Genomic DNA, 12,004 nt, shown 5'->3' on the forward strand with positions numbered 1-12,004 from the left:
AATTAAAAAAGAATAGTTGAAAATAACACTTATATTAAGCAACAATAAACCTGAAATGAAATGATAGTAAAATAACCTACAAGTAAAAATATAATAATTGAATAAATAAAAAAATAAAAATTGAAGGAATGCAAAAAGAAAATAATAAAAATAAAAAAGTGTAGAGATTCCAAGTCACGTTAGTTCACGACGTTTCGATTGTTGGTATCTACAATCGTCTTCGGGTGATGACCCGAGTCATCACCCGAAGACGATTGTAGATACCAACAATCGAAACGTCGTGAACTAACGTGACTTGGAATCTCTACACTTTTTTATTTTTATTATTTTCTTTTTGCATTCCTTCAATTTTTATTTTTTTATTTATTCAATTATTATATTTTTACTTGTAGGTTATTTTACTATCATTTCATTTCAGGTTTATTGTTGCTTAATATAAGTGTTATTTTCAACTATTCTTTTTTAATTATTCTTTTTTACTTGTTTCAGGGATTTCAAATCATTTTATATAATAGACAATGGAAGTCCGAACTAGTGAAATTCATCACAAAACATTGTCAATCACCTTCAAACAAACATGTTATTTGTCGTTCATTTCAGCCTTGTTCGAGGAATGATACCCTGAAAGGATATCTATTTTCAATTATGGCGAATCATCAACTTCATGTTGATGATGGACATTACCTTGCACTGACGAGAGGCCAAAGAGCCCGAAACGGGTCTGCAAGTGTGCCTGTTCCAATAATTGAAAATCGATTGCGGCAGTTGTTTCGCCAACAGCATATGCAGGAATTGCTTCAGTGGAAAATCCTGCACTGACACTTGTCGGATATAATCCAACGTCCTTCGGGTAACAGCCAGGGGAATATTTGTTTTCTGATAGGTGTCAGTCCATTAACCTAGAGTCAAGACTGGCCAGAACGAATTGTTCTTTCAGATAATTTGATTGGCAGACAGTCTTCAAGTATGCCCCCCTACTAACCGTAAAGTTCTCACCTTAGTATTTGATCCAGTTGTACATTTGTCAACCAAAACTTTGAAAGCTTGTTGGGTAATTTCCTTGATTTTAGTTTTTTCCATGGAAAGGTCTGTAAATAACAGCAACAAATTCCCTATTGATCGAACTGCATTCATTTTAATTTTATCATGATCATTGGCTGAATCTATACTAATCTGTAACATCTTCAGAATGAGATTTTCTGTTATTTCCTCAATTCCACATGGAGATTTACTGAAAGGTAAGAGCTTCATAGCTTTCGAACAGTTTATAATAACAACAATTTGAGGGCGCATGCATTAATTTAAATAGTCACGATTTGCGTTTCAAACAAAATAAATCATGGAGAGCATCTGAAATCAATTGAAGAAAGAAAAATACCAACAGAAACTAATCCCATCACATTCCTTGTGTTTAAAATCAGTTCCTAAACTTAGGAATCACACGTTAAAAGGTAAGACCTCGTTAGTCCTTAGCTCGCACAAGTTTCTCAACTTCTGAGAGTTGTCGTGGGGGCAACAGCTGATTAACGGAAAAACAGATTTCAAACTTAACCCAAGTAATCTCCCTGTTTAAAATCTGTTTTTCCGTTAACCAGCTGTCGCACCCCTACGAACGACAATCCTCAGAAGTCGAAACTTGTGTGAGCTAAGGACTAACGAGGTCTTACCTTTTAACGTGTGATTACTAAGACGGGTTGGACGATAGCAAGTGAAAATCGATCGTTCAGCCTAGGGCTTGAACCACCGACCAACACGGCGGTCAATTTGAGAGAGCAATAAAGCACCCACGTCGAACCGACTGGTTACCAACCGACCAAGTAATAATAACATAGATATTTTGAAAAAAATTTCTACTAATGTGAAAAAAAAAATAATACAGTTTATTGTATGATATTCAAGCATAAACCAGTTAGTTCACGCTTGAGGAAGCTATTGTATAGCGGATTTTGTAAAACTCTTTATAGTGAAAATCCTACAATGAACTGTATTTTTTAATATGGATTTTCATAAAGTATCGGCCAGTTCCGTTCAATAACTCTACCAATGTTCCTACACAGAAGGATCTGGCAAATGTTAGTAGAAAAACAAATACTTCTCCGGTTAATACCATGACAGACATTGAAGTAAATCCGACAGACTTCTTTGCAAATTCACTCACGGAGGAAATTCTTTCAGTGATCACCTACAGATAAGCAGTTTCGTGGTATTGAGACTGATTGAGAATGATTGATACGGTCGATTGACCGTATAAACGAAACGTTGATCTGAGAAAAACCCTGTTTACCGGTTGACTAGTTGAGGTGAATGTTTGGAATTTCATATCGAAATATTTATTTTCTTGAAAGAGATTCATCGGTCATTAGACTGATTTTGAACAATTCGAATTGGTAGGTTGGAAGCTTTAATTATCAAGTTTATTAGAATTTAAAATTAAATTGATATATTCTGAACAGTAACAAATAAAAATTACCAACAATATAGAATACGAGGGCTGTTTAAAAAATAAGGCGAACTTTCATTTTTTTTCGAAAAATAATTATTCAGTGTTACGATCTTCGTTCGGGTTTGAAGGCCGCCGTGGTTTGGAAGTGTATCCTAGCGTTTCGCCAGCACGAGTGGCTGGCTTCTTCAGAGGTCTATTCATCCTGATGGTTTACCGATGACTGGTGATTTCTAGTTCGTAAGCTGTATTTATGTTGACACAGGTAGCCCGCTTTTCTAGTTGGTGCGTTGTTATTGGACGAAGTGTTATGACCTGTTACATTGCGTTGCACTGCTGCCACCTTAGCATCTTTTAGTATGGGACTCCAAATCCGGTTAAGCGTTATCGCCTCCTCTTTTCTGTTGTAGTTTTTATAGTAGTAGTTTCACATCTTCGAACAGTATCGTATGATCTCGTTCACTAAACGCGTGTTCCGCTACTGCCGATTTTTCTATTTGACCTAATCTACATTTTCTCCGATGTTCATTCAGCCTTGCGTACCCATGGATCTTTTGGTGGTTTTTTTTTGTACCTTGGGAGCTATCTGACTTGTCCATTTAGTCCAAGTCTCCAGAAAACACTACAGCCTCTTGGGCTAATTGCACCTTGACTAGTTTGTTGATGGCGGTCGCCTGCTTTATCTTTGGCCACCAGACCAGAGATGCATGTGTTTTCATGGGTTTAACCACCATCATGTATTGCCAATGTACCATGTCTGCCTTTAGCCCCCATGTTTTTCCATAGGTGCGTCTGGCGAGCATCAGTGCTACCTCCGCTTTCCTCTTTATCCTGTCCAAGTGTTGGTTCCAAGTCAGTTTGGGATCTAGGATTACTCTCAGATATTAAACCTCCCTCAACATTTGAATTTCTTCACTTCGAAGTTTTAGAGGTCCGAGACCATCCGCTTTAGTCCTTTTGGTGAATGCTTCTATGGTCGATTTGGATGGGCTTATGTTAAGCCCTTCTTCTTCGGTCCATCTTGTTATAATGTTCAGGGCCTGCTGCATGCATCCTACATTATTGTATTTACCCTGGACTAAGATGACTAAGTCGTCTGCATAGCCAGGTGCTTTATACCCATTGTGATCCAAGAGACATAGTAGCTCGTCCATTACAAGGTTCCATAACAGAGGGGATAGAACCCCCTCTGAGAACAGCCCCATAATGGTTGTATATATCCACCTACAGCTTGTCTTGTCAATCCCTCTTCTCCTCGACGCCTGGATGATTGATTCTAACGACGTATTATCAAATGCGCCCTATCTTTTGGTGGTACCGATATAAACTTTTCCGGAGGTGCATGGTATACGATATACCCCCGCAGCTGATAGTGGATCTCTTTTGTCTTTCGCAGATCTCAGGCTTTGCTATATTTTCCTGGTGGGCTTGAACACTGTTTTTTTTGTTGAGAAACTGTGAACATATGTTCGAGATGAGCGTAATAACATAAAAAAATCGCTAACTGAATGTAAGTAGACCGCGAAATATGAATATTAACCTTATTTTTTGAACAATCCACATATAACTGATAGGTGGTAAACCAACTTAATTCAAAACTAAATCCTTATGTGTGTTTTCAATGAAGCTACACGAATTATTCTGCTCAATGTGTTGAGTTACGGACCAGAGTTAATTTGGAGTCAAATTAGCTTGAAAGAATTAAGACACCTGAAATTAGAGAGCGTTAAGAAAAAAATTACCTCATGGAAACTAAAGATTCGCTCAGATTGCCCAAAGACCAAGATGCTTTTACCCTAACCATCAAATATTTATCTCTGAGTAATCGATGAATAGCTTCTGCTGTATCGATTACGAAACCAGGATCCTGAAAATAATACAAACATGTTCTTTGCTGTTTTTTTGAACACTATAATATAAAAAGTACATGCCAATTGTTGTATCCTTACCTCTTTAACAGTTGGATACAAAATGCACATTCCTAAGGCCCTCACTGCAGCACCTCTAACACTCTGTCCTTCATCTCTTGTACAAGAAAATAATAAAGTGATACATATAATTTGTTTATCTCTCTAGAACAGAAGAAAAAAACTCGAATATCAATTTATTCCAGATGCAAACCAATTGAAAGAGTACTACTCATGAATTAAACAGAAAACTTTTCTCACGCACCAGAATCTAACAGTATTCTTGACAGGAATTTTACCAACGACATTAGCGTTATCAAAAAAAGAGATGAACTATACTCAATCTTCAACTCTAACTTCACTATTGAAATCTAACTGGGTGAATCGAAATTAGCGAATAAGTTACCGGGAAAATTTATGTTTGTTTTAAGAGAGTGGTTCATAAATAAATATAGTTTGAAAATACTAAAAGACACGCTTTTAAAGAACATTGAACTGAAAAGTGAGTTCGAATTATATCAAGGAGGTTACGAACAGCGCCATCTGCTCGCGAATAGGTCAAGCAATATAATTATCAACATTATTGCTTGATATATTCGCGGGCAGATGCCGCTATACAAAGCTAATAAGAGCTTGATGAAATAATAAAAAGTAAACAGTGACCTGTTAGGAATGGGACGTTTTTATTATAGTTCTTAAGACGCATTTCCATAAAATGAACTCGCTTGCGACTAGTTTAGTTTTCAAAGACAGAAACAAAAACGAGTGTGAGTCGTGTGTTTTGTTGAAAACTGTTGTCTATTGTTTTTACTACTGGAACAGCAATTAAACTACTCCATTGCCTTTTTTTCGTTCATGTTCTTCAATGGAAAATTAAATCTCATTCTTGTTTGACATAAACAACAATACAGCAAATCAATAAAAGTAGCCTGCCTAGTGCCGATAATTGAAATTTATACCCGTCACAGATTAACACTTTCAATAAAATATTAATATCGCTGACCTTTTCCACATTGCGAACTCAGTTTACAAAAACACAGACAAAACACCGAAACATTTTGATCTTTTCGCCTGCCGACGGGACATTTCATTGTTGACAAAAACAGTCGTTCGCGACACAAAGTCTTCAAAATATTTCTTATTTTGACAACTAAGTTTTTGATTTGTTGAAATCAACATAGTTGTGGTTTTGTCAGTTTGGTGGAAATCCGTCATTATACTACACTCTGCTATTTGCCAGACTATTGAAACATTCCAAACTCACATACAATATGTTGAGTATTAATGTACGTGGACTGTATTTTTATTGTTGTTTTTATTTTTATCGTTGTTTTATAATTTCACGAATAAAACGGAGAGTTAATAACTTTATTAATCCTGTAGAACTTACAAAGTTATAGGATAGGTCAAATAGCATTTTGTACTTATACATAAAATAATACTTAGGGTAAAATTAAACCAAACATACATGAAAGATTGTCATATGCACACAAAACATATCAACTTCATTCAACTCCATTTTCATTGAATTAATGTAAGCACAGTAATATCGGGGTCTGAATGTTACAAAAGAAAACAGAATAGAATGCTTTCAGAAAACACCAGGGTAATAATAATAATAAATAAATTGAAATTCAAACGAGAGGAGAAGAAAGAACACAATTCTCAACCTCATAACTTTGTCAGCAATAATTTACTGTTCTGGGGTGGGAAAAATGTTTTCAATAGAGTCAAGTTCTTCAACGACTTGAAAGATTTTCAACAATGTTATCTTCAGTTTTCGGTAGATTTTCTCAACTCTTTTATGAACCACTGTTGAAATTATTGGCAAATTTCTCGAGAAATTACTACCAGATTCTTCCTGTGAGATGATAGACAAAGTTAGAGCTTAGGAATTATAGTTTATCTCCTGGTGGTGTGTGGGAGAAGGCAGATGTGGCTGACAAGTTGTTTAATCTGTTGAAGGCATCACTTCAAATAGAGATAATTGATTTGCAAGAAGATGTGTCTTTGCAAATGTATAAAACGTTATCCACTGAAGAATTCTGGGCCAAACATGTCCCAGAAAAATATGATAATTGCAAGAAACTAGCTATAAATTTGGCTACTATGTTAGGCTCGACATACGTATGTGAAACATATTTCTCAAAGATGAATTTTTTGAAAAACAAATAACGAACACCCACCTAGAAGATACAATTCGAATTTGCTGTTCCTCACGAGAACCAAAATATAAAAAACTGGCTCAAGACCGTCGGTGTAATTTCCCACATTAATTTTAAGTCTTGTGTTTTATAATTCAGAATTTGATTTGAAACCAAAATGATACATAGGTAGCATTAAATTTTTATCAGTTGTTTCTTCTAGACCTGCCAATATTTTAAGTGTTTTTGAATACTCAATTCCATGTTTTAGACAAAATTTGATGCAAATTCGCTGATCCAGTTTATCAATAGCAGAAAACTGCCGAACACTCAAAATACTTGCAACTTTTATGCCTCCCACCAACAAACTAAACATGCTAAACAGCTAAAACTGTGAAGATATATTCGAGACGAATGTATCAACGTAAAATAATAAAAAAAATTGCTCGCGAAATTTTAACATTCACCCTATTTTTTGTACAGAGTTCCTACTTACAGGTAACTTATCAAAAATATCATTTCCTATACTTCCTAGGCAATCACATCCCACTGCTCTCAAAATTACTTGTTCACTTTGCACCAAATTAATAAGAGACTCATTGAAAAGCGTTTGCCAAAACTGCAAATAGTATTCGAAGGGAACAATTTGTTTTGTTGCTGAAACAAAAAAAGTTATTTTTTAAATTTGACAAACAATATTACTATGTCGGCTATTGAAAATATCAATAATAGAATTAAGTAATGAATATCCTTTTCATTGCCATTTTTCAACGTCTGTCCGAAGCTTCAGGCATGTTGATATTGAGTCACCGATAAATATTTTCGAAAAACAAGCAATATACAGCAAAACAGTCACTTTCTTATATTTTTCATCTTATTTAATGGCAAAACTTATGACTAATTACACATTTTTTTTTTCAAAAAAGAGATTACATTAGGCAGGTTCAGTTTGTCTTTTATTACATTGTTGGAGATTCTCCACTGACCCTGACATTCATTTTTAGATTAGCAAAGGTTAACAACAACAAAAAGTACAAAACTCATCATTGACTCTTCCATAGTGTACAGCGCATTTCTTTAGTGCCCCCCTTTTTATTTTTTGAACGGATCATGTCAAAAAATTGAAATTAACAAAGGTTGACAACAACAAAAAGTACAAAACTCATCATTGACTCTTCCACAGTGTACAGCGCATTTCTTTAGTGCCCCCCTTTTTATTTTTTGAACGGATCATGTCAAAAAATTGAAATTAACAAAGGTTGACAACAACAAAAAGTACAAAACTCATCATTGACTCTTTCATAGTGTACAGTGCATTTCGTTAATGCCCTCCCTTTTATTTTTTGAACGGATCATGTCACAGTGTACAGTGCATTTGTTTAATGCCCCCCTTTTATTTTTTGAACGGATCATGTCAAAAAATTTAAATGAACAAAGTTTAACAACAACAAAAAGTACAAAATTCATCATTGACTCTTTCACAGTGTACAGTGCATTTCTTTAATGCACCCCCTTTCATTGTTTGAACGGATCATGTCAAAAAATTTAAATGAACAAAGTTTAACAACAACAAAACGTACAAAACTCGTCATTGACTCTTTCATAGTGTACAGTGCATTTCGTTAATGCCCTCCCTTTTATTTTTTGAACGGATCATGTCAAAAAATTTAAATTAACAAAGGTTAACAACAACAAAAAATACTAAATTCATCATTGACTCTTTCATAATAATGTACAGTGGATTTCGTTAATGCCCCCCCTTTTATTTTTTGAACGGGTCATGTCAAAAAATTGAAATTAACAAAGGTTAACAACAACAAAAAATACAAAATTCATCATTGACTCTTTCACAGTGTACAGTGCATTTCTTTAATGCCCCCCCCCTTTAATTTTTTGAACGGATCATGTCAAAAAATTTAAATGAACGAAGTTTAACAACAACAAAAAGTACAAAATTCATCATTGACTCTTTCACAGTGTACAGTGCATTTCTTTAATGTCCCCCCTTTTATTTTTTGAACGGATCATGTCAAAAAATTTGAATGAACAAAGTTTAACAACAACAAAAAGTACAAAATTCATCATTGACTCTTTCACAGTGTACAGTGCATTTCTTTAATGCCCCCCCCCCTTTTATTTTTTGAACGGATCATGTCAAAAAATTGAAATTAACAAAGGTTAACAACAACAAAAAGTACAAAACTCATCATTGACTCTTCTACAGTCATATTTACGGGTATGACTGTATATTTCAAAGAACACTTTCATTTAATCGTGAAATTATTCATCTTGTACACATACCTGTACTACTGAGATATCTGTTCATAGCTTGCCCAATGAAATCGATTGCTCTTCCAGCATGCAATTTCAAGTCAGGATATTTATCATCTAACGCGGCACTAAGAGCTTTCGTAATGTGACTGATATAAGGAGCAATGAGTTCCTCAAAAAAATTTCTACTCATAACAGATATCACCTGGAGAGATTCCAACTTGACTGGTGCAGGTACTGTACTGTCTTGATCATTGTACCTTCTAGCAACCTGAAAATTGAAAACGGGTTTTGGGAAAAGTAATATTTCAGAACTTTATCTGTTGTTAACCGTAAGCTTTCCAGTATCTTGATGAACGAACATTCTGAAGATGAACATTGTGAATGAATGACAGGGGCTTTTTTCATTATTTAAAAAATATTTCGTACCCGGCCTGGATACCGGCGTGAATAAAGGAGGCCCCCACTTCACATTTTTGATATTGATGAATTTACACAATAGACAATTACCTGTATAGAACCTGAACAGAAAAAAACAATTCTGATTCTTCTGACAGCTGGAATAAATACACATTATTTTTAATTTCCCGCAGTTTGTTAACTTCATTTCCATTTTTTTCAGATTATTTGAATTGCTTGGGTGAAAAAAAATATACCTGTTAATGAAGTAACATTATCATCTTCAAAACATCTGATTATAGCCTCTAATATTCACTTGTCTTCTACCTACAATATTTACCTATTCAAATCAGCACAAACTTTAAAATTCATACAACATGCTGTCCTCAAAAAGCAGATGCTGCTTTCGGTTTGAATTTTAGAATTTGAGTGAATAAAGTTATTCCATCAGTACTTTCCCAGAGTGATGAACTTTTGGAATGGACATGCACATTATCATTATTTGTAGGGGTAGTGGAAGGACTTTTTATAATTTGGATGGAATTTCGTTTGTTATTAATGAAGATAAACCTTCTATAATGTATTTCACATTCATCAAAGCTACATTGAGATCAGAAAAAAATTATTACAATTCCACTAACACCTGAAATGAACATATATATTGTCATTTTTACTTTTCCAACGTTTGTGAATTTCATTTCTTTTGCGATCTTTCTGTTTCGATTACTCAGGTATAAAAAATTTCAGACTATAGTCTCTAAAACGTACCTGTCTTCTACCTAGATTCGTTAAATTACTATAATAATGAGTTGATTAGGAGAGGGGGCATCACTATAAATACAGTAGTACTAATCTACTAGACTCATTATTCTTTTCAAAGTTCCACTGGTAATTATTCTTGTGGGTAAACATTTTATTCTTATACAAGTTTAGAATATTATCAAAATTTTTGCAACATGGATGTCAAGGTGCCTTATAATGAAGTTTTCAAACATGGTGACTACCTCATTTTGACACTGTATGATCATAATACAGTCGAAGGGAACTACTTGACCGGAGGCAAACATCGAATGGAATTGGTGAACACAAAGTTTCTGAACCACGCAAATGAACTTCAAGGAGTGTGTGCATTTTATCGAAAAGAAATCAAGAAAATTCATAAGTTGAAAGGTTCCGCGGACGTGGACGGTGCTAAAGAATACAAGAAAATTGAGTCAACTGAAGAGGAATACCGACAATTGAAGGACATGTGTACTAATTACGTTTATTTGGACCAACAAGATAGACAGTATCATGAGGCCATTGAGAAACTGTCTGAAGCAGAAACGATTGCAGTCATAGCATTCGGATTGGAAAATAGTCAGGCCGCTACTGTGAAACTTCTCGCTCTATGCACATGGAAACGTGTATACTTATTTGACACGGTTCTTTTAAGGAATTGGCACGTTCATCAAGCAATGAAGAATCTATTTGAATCACCACACACCTGCAAAGTCATGCACCATGCCAGACAACTAGTTGACGTTCTTCACAGTAATTATAATATCTTCACTAGAAATGTGTTTGACACTCGGATTGCTGACTTGCTCACGGAGAAGAACAATAATGGAGTGCGCTCCCAGGGAAAGACCTTGCCTGATTGTGTAGTAAAGTACTTGAAATTTCCTTTATGCTTATTTGAAAATAGCAATACTACCGAATTTAATTGGGATGAAAGACCTCTGCATGATAGTGGGAAATGTTATGCTGCCCAGCTAGTGGCTTACCTCTTCGTTCTCAAAAAGCAAATGAGTCAAGTGCTGTCCCTTGAAATTTATGAGGCAATGAAGAGCCTGAATAAGTGATCAATCAGTTCACTGGAAAAATGGAGATGGACTAGCCGCTTTTTGTATGGCGGAACTATTGTGGAAGTAGTTGTTCATCATGAACGAATTCGTTACTGAATAATGTTACTTTTATATTTTGTTTTGTAATAAATAGTTTTCTATTTCAATTCATTATTTTTTTGTTAGGTGAGTACAGATGTGTTTCACTCCTACTCGCTCGTCTTCCAGCATTTGGCCTTTCAAAGGGCATTTGTTTTTGATAGAAAAAAAGACAGTAGAGGAGGTAAGAGAGAACTGGGACGTATTCCCTAGGGGACGTACTTAGTGTAGTGAGTGAGAAAGAGACGTGTGCGACGTGATTGATGCATAGAATGATGGAATGAGCATCGAGTAGATTCATTTGACAGACAACGGCGCGGTGGAATTACAAAAATAACGGTATAATATTGATAATGAACGAATAACCAGTTTAAAGAAAAAAACATGACCACGGGCGTTAAAAAAAATATATGTCTGCCAACGTAATAGAAAAAAATATGGCTGTCATACAGGGTGTCTCGTCGTTAAAGAAAAAAAATGTACGGGGTGTCTCGAATACGTCAGCGTGGAAAATAATGGTATAATAATGATAATGAATGAAAAATTGGATTGAAGAAAATAAACATGGCCACGGGCATTAAAGAAAAAGCATGGTTGCCATGGTTATACAGTTTATGTGAAGTCAATTCGAGTCTCATGAAAACTAAATAGTTACCGAACGCCGGCAGTTTCTTTGAATGGCATGGGCGGGTGGTATATTTTTTCAATATAAATTTTAGTTCCAGCTTACGAAAAATGTTAGCAATACTTGTCGTTGGAAGAAGCACAATGTTACTCCTATTGAACATAATTATTAGGAACATTCATGACAGCTACAATATGCCCAGAAAAAAGAATTCTGACATCTGGAATAAACATACATTGATATTTTTATTTACAAATTTTTGTGAATTTAATTTTTCTTCTGATTCTTTGAAT

General features: G+C 34.9%; 1 protein-coding gene across 1 annotated transcript in view; it reads right to left on the minus strand.

Moving 5' to 3' along the window:
• LOC111515420 (HEAT repeat-containing protein 6) overlaps positions 1 to 12,004 on the minus strand; it is a 72,206-nt gene that overhangs the window by 4,318 nt on the left and 55,884 nt on the right. The window contains exons 11-15 of the mRNA XM_074171460.1: positions 8,793 to 9,033; positions 6,988 to 7,148; positions 4,390 to 4,512; positions 4,183 to 4,307; positions 997 to 1,231 (exon numbers count right to left, since the gene is read on the minus strand). Coding sequence (XP_074027561.1) covers positions 997 to 1,231; positions 4,183 to 4,307; positions 4,390 to 4,512; positions 6,988 to 7,148; positions 8,793 to 9,033 — 885 coding nt within the window. The remainder of the gene's footprint in view (positions 1 to 996; positions 1,232 to 4,182; positions 4,308 to 4,389; positions 4,513 to 6,987; positions 7,149 to 8,792; positions 9,034 to 12,004) is intronic.

This window comes from Leptinotarsa decemlineata, unplaced genomic scaffold (assembly GCF_025532065.1).
Source record: "Leptinotarsa decemlineata unplaced genomic scaffold, Ldec_3_MD MMD2_tig00000010_RagTag_RagTag, whole genome shotgun sequence".
Classification (NCBI taxonomy): domain Eukaryota; kingdom Metazoa; phylum Arthropoda; class Insecta; order Coleoptera; family Chrysomelidae; genus Leptinotarsa; species Leptinotarsa decemlineata.